Genomic DNA, 21,280 nt, shown 5'->3' with positions numbered 1-21,280 from the left:
CCTGCAAAGAAGCAGAAATACAAGTTTACGTTATTTTTCCCTCAAGGACTAGAGTAAAGAAATCATTGGGTTGGAATAATACAGCAGTGAGTGTGCAGAGAACAGCAGAGAAGTTGGGTTGCAAAGTCTTTCTATGTTTAATTGTCTTTGTACCTGTTGCTCCAAGCCCTTATGCAGATTTCTCTTTGCAGTGCACCTTTTGACCGGATTGCAGAGATAAACTTCAACATAGATGCGGATGATGACAGTGTAAGTGGGGTTTTTGGATATTTATTGAACAGGACTGACTCCAGCAGGTCAGTCCATGCTTGAATCAGATGCAGCCATTTGCATCTTGGAGAAAAGGGGTGCTGTATTTTATTTATGTAGTAAAGAAAAAGATGCCCCAGTGCCTATCTCCAAGCAAGGGAATCAGGGCACTGAAATCACCTTACTATACAATTCTCTTGCTCTTTCAATCTGCTGTTGCATCGTCTAGCTCTAAGACTCCATTCAGGAGTGGCCACTGGAGCTGGACGGTGTGTTTCTGTCTTCGCTAGCAAATGCCCTATGAACCTGCTGTAGCCCGTTGTCTCTCCCTGCCACCCTTTTCATCTGTTGAATAGGATTAGAAGTTGGTGAATAAAAATATTAGAAAACTGGTTCCTTACGGATCTGAGTATTGCCACCCCATCCTTTGCCCCTCCACCATACTTTCCTGAGTCAGCACCCGTTGTGGAGCAAGTGAAGAGTCCCCTACATCTGTTTCTTGACAAAACCTGTTCCATTCAGAACTGAGGGCATTCGATTTCCTTGGTCTTAAAACGGCTTCTTTTAACAACTTCCCTTACACTGCTCAGGGAAAAATTAGTTCCTTCTCCCCTTTTCTCTCTTCACATCACAGGCAGCATTTCTGAGATGCAAAAATTCATTGTGTTTTGCTTGAAACTGCAAACTAAAACCTGCAGCCCCAGGTAGCATTTAATACGCTTAGCTGTGTTTTCCTAACTAGAGAGGGGGTTTTTTGGTAGTGACATTTCACTACAGCTCTTGGTTGTAACAGTACATCATCTCATAATTGACACACACTTAGAACCTTTTATCCAAAGATCCCAAAGCACTCAATGAACTTGGCAAACTGATCACAAATTGTATATGTTCAGAAATATGTGACTTCACCAGCCACTGAAATGCAGCCACTGCTGGGGTGGAAAGTGCTATATGTTGGACAGAGCAAGAGTTCAGGAATAGCACACCAGTTAGCATTACAGGATGCTTTAAGCAGGAAGAATGTAATTACTCCATTGAAATTTAGCCTGAACGCCGAGATTATGCTGTGGGAAGTTCATTTGTCTATGTGGAGTGGACTGTATTCATGACATCGTCTCCTTCTTCTCAAAATTCCAAACTGGAAAATTCGTGAGTGAATGCTTTACTTTGTCTGAAATATCTCTGAGGCAACCCCCCATGGCAGAGAAGCCTCCCTACCACAGTGGGTGAAGTGGAGAGATTTGTATGACAGGATGACTATGAAGCAGCAAGCAGGGATACCTTTTATTTCAGACGCAAGCCAGGCTGTGACAGCCTTATTTCTTATTTGGTCTCTTCTGGGCTTCCTGCCTCCAGGCTTACCAAACCTCTTTCTGACTCTTGGCCCTTCCACTTCTGTATATTGCCTGTTCCTTATCCTGGGTGAAAGTAAAGTGAAAAGTGTACATATACCGTCGGGGGACTAGATGTATATAGACACTGTGCTTTGTGAACTCTGCTCTGCACCAGCAGTCTTGTTGCTTCCTCCCCCAGAAATCCACAGAATTTCAAATTTCTGTTGAAATTTGTTTTAGCCAAATGCATCCCTCTTTGAGGCCTGCTGCAATGAACGGATACAACAGTTTGATGATAAAGAGGAGGAGGAAGATATCTGGGAGGAGAAGGAAATAACCTATGCAACCCAAGTCAAATCAAGAACACGGTAAGGTGAAAGCAAAAGGTCTGTCTTTTTTCTCTGAATACTGTCAGGTTGTATATTCCAGTTCATTATTCCTTATAAATATGTGCTTTGGAGCCTGTTGCTTGTATAAAACAGAATGGTTTTATATGAGCTGCTCCTACAAAGGGATAATTGCTTGTCTTAAACTTAGAGCAAGACACCTGTCATGTACAAATGAGGCCAGGCTTGAGGGCATGTAACAATGGGGGGAACGCTAGGATACACAACCAGTTGTGGAGGAGAGAATCTGCCTTTATTTGAAGAATTTTTTAGAAGCCATTCCTTTTCTCACCTCCCGGAAACTGAGAGTAAAGCCCATGTCTTGTTCCAGAGGATGCGGTAGAGAGAACAATGACTGGTTTGTTTAATAAGGGAGGAGATATAGGGTTCTTTTTAAAATTGTGAAAACAAGAAAAATTTGGTTTTGGTCAGAATTTAGCGCCCTTTCATGTTGTATAGCTGGTACTGTAATGAATTTGCAATCCACCCCTTAGATTTATTAATTATTTAATAATAAATTCTTCTATAATAGCAGTTTTAAAAGATGTGGATAAATTGGACAGCAGAAACAACCAAGAGGCTGAAATTGAATTGGAATGGGTTCCCTAGGGAGGTGGTGGAATCTCCTTCCTTTGAGGTTTTTAAGGTCAGGCTTGACAAAGCCCTGGCTGGGATGATTTAATTGGGGTTTGGTCCTGCTTTGAGCAGGGGGTTGGACTAGATGCCCTCCTAAGGTCCCTTCCAACCCTGATATTCTGTGATTCTATGAATTGTGTGAAATGTATTAATATTCTCAGTCCAGTTGCTAATGGACAATTATCTGCATCACACAAGCCACCAGGCCAGGTGGCACTAACTTGCCTGCTGTTCTCATTCTGAATCTCGACTGAGATTGAACTCACTTCCCTGGCCTAGAAATGATTCTCTAGGACAGGCATTAGGTACTGTAGAGGGGTTGTGTGGGGAAGCTTGCCATGCTGCTGCCTATGCGCTATATTTTGGAAATAAATACCGTAGAGGACTTCAATCTCCAGGGCAGTCAGTTCCAGCACCTTTATCATCTGCGAATTAATAAATCCTAACAGGATGGGTGTGATCATTCTCGGTGCCACTGAGAATGAGCCCTTCAGTTAAAATCAGTGGTGCACACTGTAACACCAGCTAGTTTGATAACTTTAACTTTCTTGGATGTAGAAGGGGACAACTTCCAAATCGAATCTTTTTGTTTTTATTAAAGATAATTTGTAATGTCAATTTTGTTTATCCTTTGCTGACTTGTTCTGATGCTTCTTTCTTGTTGTTCTGGACTGGTCACTCATCCCACCTTTTCAATCATTGCAGTATGGAAAATGTAATTGAGTAGAAACTGTGTTTTAGTCAGTTTCCATTTGAGGTGTGTAAAAGGGGAAAGATTTGTTTACTATCCTGTGTAATTTTTGTTTATAAATAACAAATACACTCCCTCCTGTCCAACTCTCCATTTCCCCAAAATCTAAGTGAAGAAAGTAGTCTTATGCCACCGAAGATGGACCTATATTAATTGAATTAGGCCTTCTGTCTCCTTTTTGTGTACAAGGTTGAATGAAAGGTCAGAAATATGTAGCTGCTGCTAGTAGGAATGAAAATTGTGGGTGCAATAAAGTCATAATTCACATTTGATTGGAAATGTAAGTCAGACTTTTAGTGATCACATGAAAATTGATTTTTCTATTCAGACTCAATTATCTTGAAAATGCTTGTGTGTCTAAATTAGAATATGGAAGATAGTTTGCATTCATAGTGTTTTATATCCTCAGGGTGCAATGCACACATTAGCAAATTTAGTCCTCCTACCCACCCCCATTTTACAAGTGTGGAAACTATGGAAGAGTAATTTAGTGACTTCAGTTGTAATTAAAAAGAAATCTGTGAACCATACTGTACAACGTATGCTGTGATCTCCATGAAAAATCTGCCCTCCCTTGTGTTCTGTAATCTTCCTCTTTCCTTCCCACCCACTTCTGTACTTCCATCTCTTGCCTTGTTTGTTATGTTTAGTTTAGAGTGAATGCTCCTTAGGGAAAGACTGTCTTTTGATATGCGTGTAAAGTGCTGTGCACACCTGTGATACTATTGTGAATAATAATTGACTTATGAGAAATGATTCAGAATTGTTTGTAAATTTTACTTAGTGATGGCTCAGGGAGAATTTCTGAAGGGTGTAGTAAATTCAGCAGGGATTCTATAGGGGTTTACGGGAATATAAATGGGAAATTATGGGAAGAAACTACAAAACAGAAAATTTAGGCTGAATGTTAGGCCGAAATTCCTGAAGGACATTTATTAAACTGAGGAATATCTCCTGTAGGAAGCCCTGTCATTTAGGATATCAAAAACTACATTGATCAAAGCATTAAAAGACACACATTAAGGAAGCATCCGCACTGCCCCTTTCTTCCCCCTCCTGCTGGGACTAGCAAGTAGGTGGTGGACTACATGGCCTAATAGGTCTTTCTAACTCTGATTTCTACGATTCAGGTTTGGAGTATCTCAGACCTCAGAAAGTTCCTCAAAAAGTGATCTAGAGAATGGGGATCATGATGGCAGTGTGGACTCAGAAGAAGAGGAGGAACCAGAAGAACAAACAACACCTCTCACTGAGAACACCAACAAGAATAATCCTTCTGAGCAGAAAGACTCTGACTCTACTGAAGGTAAAAAGTTCAACATAGCATCTTAATTAAGTCTCCAGAAACATGTCTCAGGCAGTCTTTCCTGGAGGTCTACCACTTGGGTATATGTATAGCCACCTGCAAGCCACATGACTACTCACATGTCACGTGCTACATTACTGAGTAGCCTCAGTAGTCATGTGACGTGTCACATATCACATGTCACATGACTACTGAGGCTACTCAGTAATGTAGCATCAGCAGCTGGGAAATAAAATGCCCATTGTGAATTTGCATCTGCGTATTTCTGCCTTAAAAATGTTGGAGGGATTGCATCCTGCAGGTGCAGAGAGCTAGAGCTCTGCAAGATTGCAGTGTGCCGTTTCAGTTATGCTCCTGGACCAAGCAGGGTGTAATTACTGTAACAGTATCAATTTTTATTACAAATCAACAAAGAAGATATTAAGTGAGAGGACTAAAGGCGCTGTTATTTTTTTCAAGCGGTGTTGCTACAGAAGAACTGATAGCATTGTGCAAGTCTGCTCCTTTAAAAAACAAAAACTTCCTGCTGTCATTACCTACTGTGTGTGTTACAAAAACACAGATATTTTTCAGGCCATCATCTGAGGGACATCTACATCCAGGCCAATTAAATTAAGAATATTTATACAACAGGCACTTTCTGTGGACAGTGTAATTGGTGCAATTGTCTTTGTCTAGAAACTAAGTTCAGATATTAGTACAATTTATGAGTGAATATCGGTTTGGTGAATCACCTCCTAATTTATGTGTGCTTCTCAGCCACTGATGTATTTGACACAATACACATTGTATTAAGAGAGGTACTGCATTGCAGGTCAGGAAGCAAATCGCTGTTAGGACTCTGTGTCTGAAACTGAGGAGCTAGAAGGATGTTCTAGTAGATAAGGCAGTGGACTGGGACTCAGGAGATTTGGATTTAATCCCTGGCTCTGTTGTTTGGCCACCTGTGTGACCTTGGAAAATCTACCCTGTACATCAGTTCCCCCCTGTAAAAATGGGGATAATAGCACTTCCCTGCTTCGTAATGACATTGAGAGGATGAAATCCATTAATGACTGACACATTAAGATAGTATAGTGATGAGGGCCATATAAGTACTGTGACAGGGTCAGGCCAGATGGCTACAAAAGAGTGGTTGAAGGTAGATACATTAGTTCCAGGTTAAGCAGGTCCCTTTTCCCTGGGTAAAATAACAGGGACTATTCCAGAACACTCAGGCACTTTCTAGAACTAATTAAGGCAGACAGGCTAATTAGGACACCTGTAGCGAATTGGGAAGCTGCTATAATTAATTAAGGCGAATCAGGACACCTGGTTTAAAAAGGCCCTCACTCCAGTTAGTGAGGTGCGCGCAAGGAGCTGAGAGTGAGAGGGCGTGCTGCTGGAGGGCTGAGGAGTACAAACGCTATGTGGCATCAGGAGGAAGGTCCTGTGGTGAGGATACAGAAGGTACTGGGAGGAGGCCATGGGGAAGTAGCTCAGGGAGTTGTAGCTGTCACACAGGTGTTACACATAACACTATAGACAGCTGTGATCCACAGGGCCTTGAGCTGGAACCTGGAGTAGAGGGTGGGCCCGGGTTCCCCCCATCCCCCCAACTCCCTATTGGATACAGGAGGAGTTGACTTGGACTGTGGGTCCCACCAGAGGGGAAGGTCCCTGGCCTGTCCCCCGACCCATTAGGTGGACCAGCAGAGGCTGTGGGGATTGTTCTCCTTCCTTTTCCCCAGGCTGACCAGTGATGAGGTTAGCTGAGTGAACGGCAGATTTGAGCCACGAAAGTGGCCAAACTGAGGGCTACTGTGAATCTCGGAGGCGAGCAAAATCCTCCAATAAGCGCAGGACCCACCAGGGTAGAGGAGGAACTTTGTCACAGTACCTAGATGGATTGAAAGGTGCCCAGATCTTGCCTGCAGCACACTGTGTGCCTGCAGCTAGTGCATTGCAGTTAAAGAATTTTTAAGGCCATCTTTCTTAATAAGTGCTCCCCTATTGTGGGGTCACAATATTTGTCAGAGAAACCAATTTTCAGATAATCAATAAATGGCCTGATTTCTTTCAACAACATGAGAGTCACCTACAGTCCTCCTGTAGATTCCCACAAGGATTCCCACTGCACAATCTTACCTCTGAGAATCCCCCCCCTCCCCCCGGCCCCTTTGACTTTTTTTCTGAAGGCATAAGGTTGTACAAAATCTTAGCAACTTCTGTTTGTCTTTGTACTTTCAGGATCTGGGTGGACAGCTGTGTTTGAGACAGTGAATTCAAAACCCCCAGCACCCTGTGTGGCCATGGATGTTGGATCAAGTGTATGGGATTCAGCAGCACCAGAGACAGCCACTCCTGAGGAAAAAGGATGGGCAAAATTTACAGACTTTCAACCTTTTTGTTGGTAAATGAAGCATAAATGCCAATAACGTCTCCACAAATTCTGTGTGAAAGAATGTTTGGAGTGTGGTTGTATGGAATAACTGGCTAGGGGTCTGTGCTGTAATCTTTCTTTTCTTTTCTCTAAATATTGTCTGTGTGGATCTGGATCAATACTCACACCTCTGTGTTTGCACTGATTGAAATCAGTGGTATCCATATCTCATACTGTGATACTGTATATATTGTCACTGTTGCAAGGCTCTGACTATACTGTAAGTTATTAGGGTTGCTTGTAATAACTTTTTTTTTTAGGAGTTATTTCTAAGTATCCTATATCAGGACCAGAGCAGCTGTGGTTCATTCTCAGGTCTTTTCTTTTCTAGCTCAGAATCAGGTCCCAGATGTAGTTCTCCTGTTGATACAGAAAGCAGTGACTCAGAGGGAAACCCCAAGCAGGGTCAGGACAAGAACTGTAAGTGGCAATAATATTATGAAATGTGAAGGGATTCATTTGCATCTGTAATCATTTTGAGTATTGCCTAACATCCCAGGTTTGTGGGGCAAAGTTCCTGTCCAGTGCTTCCTCATAGATGTTACTTGATAGATCCACTTAGACATATTAGAGCTCCTGAATGTGGGTTCAGCCCCCGAACGAAACAGTAAGTGCTGCTACTTTGCATGGATTTACACGTTCCTCAGTAATGAAGTAAAAAGAACAGGAGGACTTGTGGCAACTTAGAGACTAACAAATTTATTTGAGTATAAGCTTTTGTGAGCTACAGCTCACTTCATCAGATGCATTCAGTGGAAAATACAGTGGGGAGATTTATATACATAGAGAACATGAAACGAGGGGTGTTACCGTACACACTGTAATGAGAGTGATCAGGTTCCACTGAATGCATCCGATGAAGTGAGCTGTTACTCACGAAAGCTTATGCTCAAATAAATTGGTTAGTCTCTAAGTTGCCACAAGTCCTCCTTTTCTTTTTGCGGATACAGACTAACACGGCTGCTACTCTGAAACCAGTAATGAAGTAGTAACTTGTATGTTTATAGGACATGGTTAAATTGCGGAGGCCCCACATTTACACCTTGTAAGCACTGTGCTGTAGTAGCAAATTCCTTCCTGTTTCTTTCCAAGTGTTCCTTTATACAATCAGTTACTAAAAATTGTAATACCACAAAAAGCGATCTTTGGAATCTGGATTCCAGTAGAAGTCAGAGGATGAAAGTAGTGACAGAAGAGACCAGAAAGTACTGGATAGCTAGTGAGATTTTTCTGTCTAATTTCTTGACCCCTCAAAAAAGGGGTGGGGGGGGGCAGGGGGAATAAGCGTTTAAACCTCTGAATTTTTTATAGTTCACTCAGTGCTAGTTTAGAGCTTGATTCTCCTGTTAACCTAGAAGATTCCCTCTGGTGCTTTGATTTTCAAGTCCTCAAACTGATCTTACTGGTATCAGACAGACAAACAAACCTCAAGACATTAATAAACGCCAGAACATCAAATCAGGAAACTCCTGGTTGCATTTTCACCCACCTTAGATCAAAACAGAGTTTTAAGAATCAGTAGTAGAGACACAAATTTGCCCCAATCTTGTCACAGTTCAGAACATTAAGATTATTGAAGGTACCTATGAAAATCAGAGTAGATTCCCAGTGCAGCTTATTTCCACACATGCTTCTAACTGTGTGGCAGCACAGTCTTTCTAACCCTCCGATGACAGGTCTCTTTTTTGAGCATGGGTCAGTGTGGAGTCCATTGTGGGTGTACATGCGCATGAGACTGGATTCTTTTGAATAGCAGTGTTAGTCGGGGCCACGCTCGCACCCTATGCTCCTCATGTTCCCATGAGAGGGCATAAAGGGTGGAGTGGCTGCAGACCTCCCTTAGTTGCCCTTTATCATCTGTGGCAATGAAATGGAACCCAGCAAGTGCCTGACTGGTACTCTGTTCAGTTCTTTCAACCCAGTTAGTGAAAAGTTCTGTCTTCACACCTGTTTTCTCCGAAAGATGTTGCTTTAAAAAAATAAATGGACAGACAACTCCCCTGTACAGTGGGACAAGGCACTTTGTGCCAAGCTCCATGTCTCACGGTGAAGTCCAAGCCCTCAGGGTTCAAACCCTGCCTTCCTGCAATGGACTGGTCTCCATCAAGGATGGACACAGCTGATACCATTTCTAACTAGGAGATTGCCACATCCTGGATAAGTGCTCTTTGTGTGAGTCCTTTTCTGCCAGGACCCACAAGTCCAGGGACACATGGCTGAAGCGGCATCTATTGGAGCAATCTATGCAGGTCACTTCGGACCTAGAGGTAAATGGTTACAACCAGAGCGAGGCTGGATAAAGCAGTATTGGACACTGTCAAACACTCTTCACGTTCCGAGATAGGGTGGTGGAAAGAGAGTGAAAAGGACACCAGCAGAGTCTACATATCTGATGCTGATCACCTCCTCATCAGTGAAATCTCCAGTATGTAAGACCTCAGTGTTGACAGCCGTGGTGCCAAGCATCTCTGCACCAGTAGTTCAGGTACTTACAACTCCGGCTCCTCTATTGACTGCCCCAACTCAGGTAGAAAAGCTGGCACCTGTGCCTGCTCAAAACGGGACACTGGATTGCATAGCTGGTCGGACCATAAGCACAGCTCCAAGGCCAAGGGAGGCTTCTGGAGGGAAGACATGGACACCGCTCCAAGAGCAAAGCCCTTAAGCAGATGGGCAGAGCAGGAGGCCTGGCCTGGATGCCAGTACTGATCCCCATGACGGAGTTGAGCAAGGACTTCAGATGTCCATATCACCCTCGGAGATGTTCCTCATACCAAAGAGGTGGCTGATAAGCATGCCATCCCTTAGCAATACCCTTCAATTAAGAGAGAGATTCCTCCTTACCATTGTTCTTTCTCGCCAGCATTGAGCAGAGATTCCTCTCCCCGTCATTGGAGAATGGCCACAAGGAGGGTATTAACGCGCTCCCATTCAGAGTGCTGCCCCAACTGGCATGGGAATGGCACTTGGCCAGCCAGCTCCAGCTTGGTCCATACTCATACAATGGGCCACTTTGGCCATATTAGTCTGACTGGGAGCTGTCCTTCCACCTGCTGAGGAGCAGCAGCTCTCCTTCCTACGTTCTAGAAAAAGATGATCATGTTTCTCAATGGCTTTTCTGTCTGGGCCACCACGGGAACAGGAGACGATAAAGGGACAACAACAATCCCCATATCCCACCAAGGAATCCTCCTCATTGCTGGATGAGGCAATAACACCAGCAATAGATGACTTTAAAGCCTTCCAAGACCTCCTGCCCAGAACCGTGGAGATCCTGGACATAAGACTGTGTTTCTACAGGAAGTCTCATAAACTCTTTGGTATCCTGGGTGTCACTGTGATGACACCGGCCAGAATTGCTCTCCCTAGTAATGAAGGTATCCTACAACCAGCCAAAAGGCTCTGGCAGACCCCAGCTATTCTTCTTCCCACCTCAGAGAAAAGGGATCAGAAGGTTTTGAATACTTTTATGCCTGCCCAAACACAGGGTTCTTGGTCTTCTCTGCAGCTCAAGAGAAATCCACAGTCCATGAAAGGCCCTTCTAAAGACTATAAGAAGTTAGACCTGCTTGGGCAAAGGTACAAGGTACTGCCATTTGGACTGTCAGTGGTGCTGAGAGTCTTGCCAAATGCCTACTGGTGGTAGCAACACGTATCAGAAGAATATGGGCATTCATGTCTTTCCCTGCTTGGACAATTGGCTGACTGGGTCATAACCCAGCAGGAGGCTGCCATGCACCTAAAAGTTCATCCCCTCTGTTCCCTCAGCTGAGCCTGCTAGTGAACTCCAAAAAAATCATTTCTTATCCCATCACAGATGATCGAGTTTGAGGAGTCCTGGTCAGTTCTGGGTAAACGAGAGCATACTTACCTAGAGGCAGGTTTCTGTGCTGCAGCTGCCGGTGTGTGTGGGATAGAATCAAACCTGACAACGGTATAGATATGTCTGCGGCTGGTAGGCCACGGGTCATTGTACAAGTATGTGACACTACTTGCCAAAGTTCACCTTAAATCACTCCATTCTAGCTCAGGTCAGTCTATCCCCCAGCAAAGTACCAGATGAGCAAGAAGGTGGTGATCCCACCACACTCTGTCACAGACCTGAGCTGGTGGAGGGAACTCAGAACTGTGCTGTTCTCCACCTCCTCCCCAACAAAAACGTTAATTATAGATGTGACAGGTACAGACTGATGAGCCTGAACCACCTACTAATACAAGGGACTTACTCCCCAGAGGACACCAGATCCACCAGGCCTTCCTACCTGTTCTTCAGAACTCCACAGTGCAGATCCTGATGGTCTACACAAACAGATAAAGAGGTGCATGCTCATCTCTCCTCTGTCTGGATGCTGTCAGACTCTGGACATGGTGCCACCAGCATGGGATAAACGAGATGGCTCTTTGTGACACAAAGACCTCTCGCTTAAGACCTGACAAACTCATTACACCAAATATGTCTAACAAGTCTTTTATCCATAAAGAGTAACATGTAATGTACCTACAGAAAGCTTGTAAATTGTCAAGATTCATAATCAATGTGAGTTGTACATACAGAAAATATTTAAGGAATAATATATTTATATTGAAAGTGAGCTTTATGGACTTGGAGTAGAAATTAGTCACCAGGAGTTAATGCGTCTCAGTGGTGGCCCATTCGGGCAAGGGGGAGTTTGGCTGATGAGGTAATGTAAGGCTCAGTTGTTTAGCCTGGCACAATACTAAGGGGAAACCACCAGAGGCAACGACAAACTATCGAAGTCACTTAAAGACAGAAAAGAAACTTTACAACAAGATAGGGGTTTTCCCTGTCTGTAAATGGAAACAAACGACTGTTTTCAGTATAACACAGAGGAGGGATAAGCACTCTTTATCCATTCACTGAGGAAAACCGCTTGCGGACAGAGCTGCTTTCACAAACGTTTGGATCCTAGTTCTTGAGAAACCAGCCAGCACTGCAGCAGATTGATTGGGGCGGGGGGAGAAGGATCCATTTTATTAAGTAGGAAAGGTGACTATTGATAAGTGTAGACCCTTGTTCACGTTTTATGGTTTTATTTTATGTTGTAACTCTTCCCCACCACTCTCTTATTTCTGGTTAAGTTCTTATACTTTCTCAAACCTTCTCAGGTTTTATTATAAGTGCTCACAAGTGCTGTGTGGTTTACAGGAGCAGTAATTTAAGGTAGAACTGGTATATTGGGATACACTGCACCTTGGGAGCAAGGATCTGGAATTTCTGTGGGTAGCCAGTGTGAGGGGCTGGGTATCACAGGGGAACGATTCAAAGGGACCTGGGAATTGGGGTGCACCTACTGTTGACCTGCAAGACGAAATTAGGGCTGGCATAAGCCCAGAGAAGAGTGCTTGAGTGGCCGAAAGTCTGGTGGTGTCAGGGTGCTGACACCTTGCTACCACAAGAAAGACTCCCTCTCGCTAGAGGCAGGAGGGATAACAAGGTGACTTTCAGTCCTGGGTGCCTTGAGAACTGTCACACACTTCACCTGCTGGGTGTGAGTAACAACATGGCAGATTTTCTGAGCAAACAGCTGATCTGTGGAAATCCATCATAGCACTGATGTTCCTGTGTTGGGAAAACCCAGTGATTGACATGTTTGCTGTTGTCATCAAAGCCAAGTGCCAGAAATTTTGTTCCAAAGTGAGCATGAATCTGAGGTTGTTATAGGACACCTTCTTTCTGCAGTAGTCCCAGGTATTCTTGTATGTCTTTCCACTGACTTCCCTGAGTCCCAGGGAGGCTTCCAAAATCAAGAGACAAGGCTATAATTGTTCTGGTGGCTTCATATTGGCTAAGACAGTTTTGGCTGATGGTCTGCTGCAAATATGTATTCGGCCTTTCATTCAGTTCCGACCCTGTCCAGACCTGTTCTCATAACAACATTGCCAGGTACTCCATCCAGACCTGAAGTCACTGTACTTGATGTCATGGCTGCTGGTTGGTTGAGTACAGTGGACAGAGTCTGCTTCCTACAGATCCAGGAAATTGTAATATAGAGCAGGAAAGCATGTATCAGAAGAACACACATTCATATAAATGAAAAAGGTTTTACAAAATGGGCTGCCCAACATAGTCTAGACCCAGTCCAGATCCCTCAATACTACATATCATCAGCTACTTACTGCACTTCAGACTGGCCAGACTCTCGGTTAGCTCTATTAAGGTCCATCTTGTGGTGATTTCAGTTTGCCATCTGCCTGTATGGTCAGGCTTGGTCTTCTCTCACCCCATGATATCAAAGTTTCTCAAAGGGTCAATATGCATTTGCCTACAGTCAGAGAACCTAGCTCTCCTGAGACCTCAGTCTAGTCCTGTGACTCATGGAGCCTCCATTTGAACCTGTGTCAGCCTGTGCCCTGCATCACCTCGCTCTGAAAGCAGTCTTCCTAGTGTCTGTTACTTTGGCCAGGAGAATGACTGAGCTTCAGACACTTATGGCTGAACCCTTCCCCCACCCTCAGTACGACATTCCATAGAGTCATGGTGATGCTGCAACTGCACCCTTTCCTTTCCTGCACATCGTTCCTAGGGTGGTCTCAGAATGTCATCTAAATCTGTCAATCATCCTGCCTCTTTTCTTCCCAGAACCATGCTTGGCACATGGAGAAAGGAAATGACACACACTAGATATATCCAGGACTATGCTTCGTTACACTGACAGGATCAGATCATTCACACTATCTCCCTACCTGTCTAGAGTGGCAGCTGGATATTCTAATGGTCAAGTCACCTCCTCACAGAGGGTATCAAAATGATTAACACAGTGTAGCTAGCTGGTGTACCTCTCCACCGAACATCAGGTTTATTGCACCAGAGCTCCAATAACACCCTCTGCTTGCTTCACAAATGTGCCCATTGACTTTTGTCAAGCATTATGCATTGGACTCAGTTGCTAGAGCAGATGCCATGTTCGAGAGAGGAGTACTACAATCTCGGTGTCACTGATGCAGCTGTAACTCCTCATTCCCACCATTCTGAGGGGATACCGCTTGCCAGTCACCAAAAAGAGTTCCACACAGATGCATACTTGAAGAAGAGAGAACGGTTACTTACTCTACAGAAACTGTGTTTCTTTGAGATGCTGATGTCAGTGTGGATCCCACAACTCGTCCTCCATCCCCGCTTTGGGAGACCTCAGCTACACGAGCTTTGAATTGTGAGGGACCTGAAGGAGGGTTGTGGCTGCTCCATCCTTTGTCGCTGCACGGGAGCACAAGGAGGCACAGGGTCCGTGTGCAGCCCCGATGGATGCTATCATTTAAAAAACAAACAAACAAAAAAACACCTCACATATGTGAGACACATACTTGCCTATGGTGGGATCCGTACTGACAACATTTCAAAGAACCACAGCTGCTGTAGGGTAAGTAACCGTTCTGTTTTACTGAAAGTATTTGGGATATATTTGGGAGTTTTAGCAGTTCTTCCTGTGTTTCTGTTCATTTTTTTCATGTGAGTTATTTACTCTTTCTTTGCAGTCAGCACCGCCTCACCCTGTGTTTGGAATGTCTGTGTGGCAAGGAAGGCACCACTGGTGGCTTCAGACAGCAGCTCATCTGGAGGCTCAGACAGTGAGGAAGAGGAGGATAAAGCTGATATCGTCACAGAAACCATCAGTACAGGTTCAGGCCAGGAAACCATCAAACTCACCATGGATGCTAAGAACGAGAAGGCTGTGTTCACCAGGTGCGAAAGAAATCAGCTGGGGATGGGGTATATATGGCCATTAGGGTTTGTAAAGTGTAATCTGAATCCAAATATGGCATAAGACAATTGGCAACTCACCTCTGGTTTAAAATCAAGTGTAAATTACTCATAGGATGCAAGGCCTATTCATGAAAACAAAGTAAAAATGTAAATGCATGGGAACATCCCACCACCAGCTTTTTATTTTCTGAGACCTGGGTTCTGAATGTTGACTGTAGGCAGTTTTGTTAAAGCTCTATGGCCTTGCTGGGTGCTGATAAATTAAAGTATTTATTACTGTTACACAAATGCTGTCTCAGTTCACAAGTGAAAATGTGGGTCTTGCTCGCTACTGAGTCATATTGCAAAGCTACCACAGAATGGGCAATACCGACTCACGTGAGATGTAGGAGTGGAATAGTAGTGCGGGATGTAAGCCAAGAGTGAGACCCGCTAGCAGAGCCATGTGAGGCTTCGTGTCATGACTAACACATGGTGTTGCGGATCAGCATTGAGATCGGCATCCCACAGAACTGCTGGGGGTGAGGGGTTGAAATGGCTCAAGTTATTGCTATTTCCTCATTTTCGGAAATTCACTCCTAAATTGTAAGAAGCACAGACCCCCAGAATTAGACGTTACAAGTTCCAAGGTTTATGGTAACTTATGAACAGCATCTTTGTGAGAGCCCTGAAATACACATCCTCCATAAGGTTTTACCATAAGACACCTCAGGTGAGAGGGTACATTTCACAAGTTCACAGTTCTTAAAAGGGGACTAGACCAAGCATTGGGGCAGGGGGGATGTAACATTTTGATAAGTGACTTAGGCTCCAAAGTGCCGAAATCACTTTTGAAAATGGGCAACTTTGATAGTTTCTAAAATTTTACACAAGATCCATTTTTCTTCTTTCCAGTTCTCCCACCACATGCTTGTAGGATATGAGCCAATTAACTGGGGGACCCAATATTTTGGAAAGCTTGCTAGGAGCAGATATTCACCCAGTGTATATAATATAAAGATTCATTGCCTTTTGGGGATGGTCAGTTTGAGGTCCCCGGTACACCTTATTACTCCAGTGAACACTTTCTGGGAATAAAGAAAGGTGGCTCATAAAATGGTGTGCTGAAGTAACATGGCTGTAAAACAAAGCAAAATTGCTGGAGAAAATAAACCAGTGACACATTCTGGTTGATCCAGTCTGCGTTGAGTTTTTTATATTCTGAAAATTTTTGAATTTCTGTGTCAATACAGGCTGCCTTTTCTGTTGCAGACTTGAAATAAAAATCTGATGCATAAAATTTCATTGCTGACAAGCAGTTTGGTTCAGGAGAGCTACTTGGATAAATGGGACAAATTTCTGTGCACAGAGATGACATGGCCCAACAGACTGTGTTTTCAGAGATCAGGCTGAAGAAATTAAAGGTGGTCAATGTTGCTGACTGGGGCATCTGGGTTAGTAGCCCTCTCTGGTGTTCATAATACACTTGAAATAAAACATTTGGAACATGTAGTGGTGGCCAACACTGTCTTCCAAATGTGTTTTTTCATCTCTGAACCTATGGCATTTACAGCCGGAGTTGTGCTCTAAATTTAACTGTCTGTCTTTGTTCAGTTTAACACAACAGTAGTTTAAATCCTGTTTGACATTTTGCATGACTTTTACATCAGCTTCACTGCAGATTGGGAAAAGGGTATTCTTACTTGGATTAGCTAGATATGTCGTTGCCCATGACACTGCTAAATCTAAGCACTGTATTTTTAAATTAATGTATTTTAGTAATAAGGATCTCTCTCAGGTAAGTACAATTGTAACTTAAGAACCAAAACAACAAAGTTTCCAGAACCTGCTTTGTTTTGCAGGATTGTGGCTGTGTTCAACTAATTCTGCTTTTGTAATGCAAGCAAATACTCAGATAACCACAGTCTCCACTATAAAGGTAAAAAGAAAAGGAGTACTTGTGGCACCTTAGAGACTAACACATTTATTTGAGCATAAGCTTTCGTGAGCTACAGCTCACTTCATCGAAAGCTTATGCTCAAATAAATTTGTTAGTCTCTAAGGTGCCACAAGTACTGTTTTTCTTTTTGTGAATACAGACTAACACGGCTGCTACTCTGAAACTTGTCACTATAAAGGTGTGATATCTTAACACAGCCATAATCTCAACCAGAATTTAAAACAAATGGCTGCTGAAACCTTTAATTCAGTTTGTGGTCTCAGAGGTATTCAGCTGTTTCAGAACTACCTAGCTAGATGAAACGTCTCATACAGTGTGGAATATCTTATTGGCCAGTGAGGCTTCACCAGTTTCCGAAAGTCATTCTCCTTTTCCCTTCGATTTCCCAAACAAAGACAAATAAACTAGAAATGCACAATTCTGGGTTAATCAGTTTCTTCCCAATTCCTTGATGATTACAAATAAATAAACTGCACTGATCATTTAAAAACATTTTGGGTCTAGTACAAACTTTATGATGAAGTTTCCTAAATTCACAGTCCCAGTAGGCCCCTGTTGTTTTATAGCCTAATGCTATCAGAATTCAGAACTCGATACACCAGGATTAAAACTCAGCTCTTTCTTTGGCTTTGGCACATTACTTCGGTTAACATTTTTGTATTTAGGTGCCTAAAATTAGATATCTAAATATATATTTAGGCACTAATTAAAAGTGAGCTGATTTTTCAGAGGTGCTAAGCTCCTTTGGCTCCCATTGCCATAAGGGGAAGTTGGGGCTGCCGTTATCACTGAAAATCAGACCTCTTAAGTCCATAAATATGAATTTAGGTGCCTACCTTTAGATGAGGTTGGTCAAGGAATACCTTTTATTGAATCAGCTTCTGTTGGTGACTGAGACAAGCTTTCGAGCTACACAGAGCTCTTCTTCAGGTCTTGGAAATGTACTTGGTTAAGAGCTAAATACAAGGTGAAACAGATTGTTTAGCATAATCAGTTAACACTTTTCAAGGGACCATTCAAGGTGAAGTGGCCTGTTAACACCCCTCCAGTCATGGGGGAGGGGGAGAGGAAAAAATGCCACAGCACTCTTACTGAAGGAATATTGGGACTCATAGAAACCATCCGCACACCACGCACCACACAAAGGACCAGCTTCCTCCAGGGTTACAACTGACTTCCTCTAGAAACTGCAAACCTCAGAAAACTATGGATGTCACTTCCCTCTACACTAACCTCCCTCACAATGAATGGCATTGCAGTCTGCCTTAGATATTTACAAGATAATGGACAATCCTCAGATATCCACCCCAAACATATTGCCAAACTCATCCATTTCATCCTCACCCATAACACTTTTACATTTAACAGCAAACACTTTGTTGAAACTATGGGAACAGCCATTGGTACTAGGATTGCTTCCCGATATGCCAACCTCTTTGTGGGCCACCTTGAAGAAGAATTTCTGGGCAAATGCACCATGAAACCAGTGATATATCTGAGATACATCAATTATATTTTCATCCTCTGGACAGATAACCTACAGTCCCTCATAGATTCCCACCACATCTTCTATGACCGTCCACCCATCCATCAAACTCTCACTAGAACGCTTCCACACTAGCTCAACTCCCTGGACACCATGATCAGCTCCAACAATGGAACCTTACAGACAATTATATACAAGAAACCGAGGGATCACCACACCTACCTTCGCAGACCAGTAACCACCCCAAAAGAAGCAAGAAATCTGTTAACTACAGCCAGACACTCAGATAACACGGAATATGCTCTGAAGAGAAAGTCTGGGATATATACCTTAACACACTTAGAATCATAGAATATCAGGGTTGGAAGGGACCTCAGGAGGTCATCTAGTCCAACCCCCTGCTCAAAGCAGGACCGATCCCCAATTAAATCATTCCAGCCAGGGCTTTGTCAAGCCTGACCTTAAAAACTTCTAAGGAAGGAGATTCCACCACCTCCCTAGGTAACCCATTCCAGTGTTTCACCACCCTCCTAGTGAAAAAGTTTTTCCTAATATCCAACCTAAATCTCCCCCACTGCAACTTGAGACCATTACTCCTTGTTCTGTCATCTGCTACCACTGAGAACAGTCTAGATCCATCCTCTTTGGAACCCCCTTTCAGGTAGTTGAAAGCAACTATCAAATCCCCCCTCATTCTTTTCTTCCATAGACTAAACATCCCTAGTTCCCTCAGCCTCTCCTCATAAGTCATGTGTTCCAGTCCCCTAATCATTTTTGTTGCCCTCCGCTGGACTCTTTCCAATTTTTCCACATGCTTCTTGTAGTGTGGGGCCCAAAACTAGACACAGTACTCCAGATGAGGCCTCACCAGTGTCGAATAGAGGGGAACGATCACGTCCCTCGATCTGCTGGCAGTGCCCCTACTTATACATCCCAAAATGCCATTGGCCTTCTTGGCAGCAAAGGCACACTGTTCACTCATATCCAGCTTCTCGTCCACTGTAACCCCTAGGTCCTTTTCTGCAGAACTGCTGCCTTGCCATTCGGTCCCTAGTCTGTAGCGGTGCATGGGATTCTTCCGTCCTAAGTGCAGGACTCTGCACTTGTCCTTGTTGAACCTCATCAGATTTCTTTTGGCCCAATCCTCCAATTTGTCTAGGTCCCTCTGTATCCTATCCCTACCCTCCAGCGTATCTACCTCTCCTCCCAGTTTAGTGTCATCTGCAAACTTGCTGAGGGTGTAATCCACACCATCCTCCAGATCATTAATGAAGATATTGAACAAAACCGGCCCCAGGACCGACCCTTGGGGCACCCCGCTTGATACCGGCTGCCAACTAGACATGGAGCCATTGATCACTACCTGTTGAGCCCGACAATCTAGCCAGCTTTCTATCCACCTTATAGTCCATTCATCCAATCCATACTTCTTTAACTTGCTGGCAAGAATACTGTGGGAGATAGTGTCAAAAGCTTTGCTAAAGTCAAGGAACAACACGTCCACTGCTTTCCCTTCATCCACAGAGCTAGTTATCTCATCATAGAAGGCAATTAGATTAGTCAGGCATGACTTGCACTTGGTGAATCCATGCTGAATGTTCCTGATCACTTTCCTCTCCTCTAAGTGCTTCAGAATTGATTCCTTGACCTGCTCCATGATTTTTCTGGGGACTGAGGTGAGGCTGACTGGCCTGTAGTTCCCCGGATCCTCCTCCTTCCCTTTTTTAAAGATGGGCACTACATTAGCCTTTTTCCAGTCGTCCGGGACTTCCCTGGATCGCCGGATCACTTAAAATCACCTTCGCCTAACAAGGACTTTCCACCAGAGAAGTAGAACGCATCATGGAACAGGTCACCCAAATACCCTGGGAGAACCTGCTTTAATACAGAAATAAACCCCCTCTGACCACACACCGCTAATTAACACCTACTACCTCACACTGGAACCCGTATGGGGTAGTATCAGACATTTATAACCCATGCTCAATGAGAACCCCCTTTTCTGGCCTTCAGACAACCCTCATCTCCCAGCCAATTTCAAGGTCATTATTAGAAGGAAGCTCCCCACAGGCCAGGACACACCATCTCAGAGCAGCACCTGGGGTGACCAGATGTCCCGAAATTAGGGGCACAACCTGGAACTGTTGCACCGCTGTGCTTCCTTAACTCCTCAGCCTCTCACAGTGCTATGCCAGTGATGAGCAGCAAACCCCTACAGGTGCTGCGATCACTAAGCCATCAGCATGTGGAGCCCCACACCAGCTAAATTGCATGAATGCTCCTTGAGTCACTCATGAATCATACAGGGAGAGGCATCAGCCAATCCCCCCAAAGCTCAGCTTTGCACCCCAGAAATATATTGTCTTACGCTGCTCAAGACTCCTTTGGACAGTGCAAGCTCGTTAGTTAGTTTGCCACTTCTTCAAAGGAAAGTGGACCTTCACCAGCCTTTGTAATCTGAGTTGAGATTCCCCAAGCACTTAAACCAGTGTGTTTTTGGTTGATGTAAAACTTAAAACAGATTTATTAACTACAGAAAGATTTTAAGTGACTATAAATAGCAGGCATGGAGGTCAAAGTTGGTTACCTAAGAAATAAAAATAAATTTGCAGTCTAAACGCTAACTTTAGCACACTAAGCTAGATTTGAATTAAGCAGTGTCTCACCCTAATGGATGTTACAGGCAGTTCAAAGTTCCGAATACAGAGACTGAACTCCCTTCCAGCCTGGGACCAATCTCCCCAGTTCAAAGTCTTTGATCTTCCAGGTATTGAGATGTGCGTGCGTGTGTGGGGGGTGGAGGTGGGGCTAAGTGATGATGTCACTTTCCCTCTTTTATACTTTCTTCCAGCTGCTAGAAAGATCCTTGCTGTGATGGTGGGTTAGGCCGCCCTTGTGGCCTATGTGCCCTCTCTGAGAGGCCTCTGGGAGAGTGGATTATTCTTGATGGGCCATCAGTGCCTGTCTGGCCAGTGAAATATGTGTTAACAATTTATACTAAACAATCTGTCCCACCTTGTATTTTGCTGTGACGCTCTGAGTTACATA

General features: G+C 43.9%; 1 protein-coding gene across 5 annotated transcripts in view; it reads left to right on the top strand.

The window, feature by feature from the left end:
- The window catches only part of PPP6R2 (protein phosphatase 6 regulatory subunit 2), a 173,581-nt gene that overhangs the window by 115,013 nt on the left and 37,288 nt on the right, over positions 1-21,280 (top strand). For 4 of the 5 annotated variants that reach the window (XR_006283552.1, XM_037889478.2, XM_037889481.2 and 1 more), the window contains exons 17-22: positions 192-249; positions 1,824-1,951; positions 4,487-4,662; positions 6,892-7,054; positions 7,416-7,504; positions 14,579-14,786. Coding sequence is in view for 4 of the 5 variants with exons in the window: in XM_037889478.2 (XP_037745406.1) it covers positions 192-249; positions 1,824-1,951; positions 4,487-4,662; positions 6,892-7,054; positions 7,416-7,504; positions 14,579-14,786 (822 nt within the window). In the remaining variant the exon portion in view is untranslated. Of the gene's footprint in view, positions 1-191; positions 250-1,823; positions 1,952-4,486; positions 4,663-6,891; positions 7,055-7,415; positions 7,505-14,578; positions 15,090-21,280 lie in introns of those variants that run through there. The other variant, XM_043521733.1, reaches the window with a different exon arrangement.

Source organism: Chelonia mydas, chromosome 1, assembly GCF_015237465.2.
Source record: "Chelonia mydas isolate rCheMyd1 chromosome 1, rCheMyd1.pri.v2, whole genome shotgun sequence".
Lineage (NCBI taxonomy): Eukaryota > Metazoa > Chordata > Testudines > Cheloniidae > Chelonia > Chelonia mydas.
Note: the sequence above shows the minus strand (reverse complement) of the source record. Positions and strands in the feature narration are given on the sequence as shown.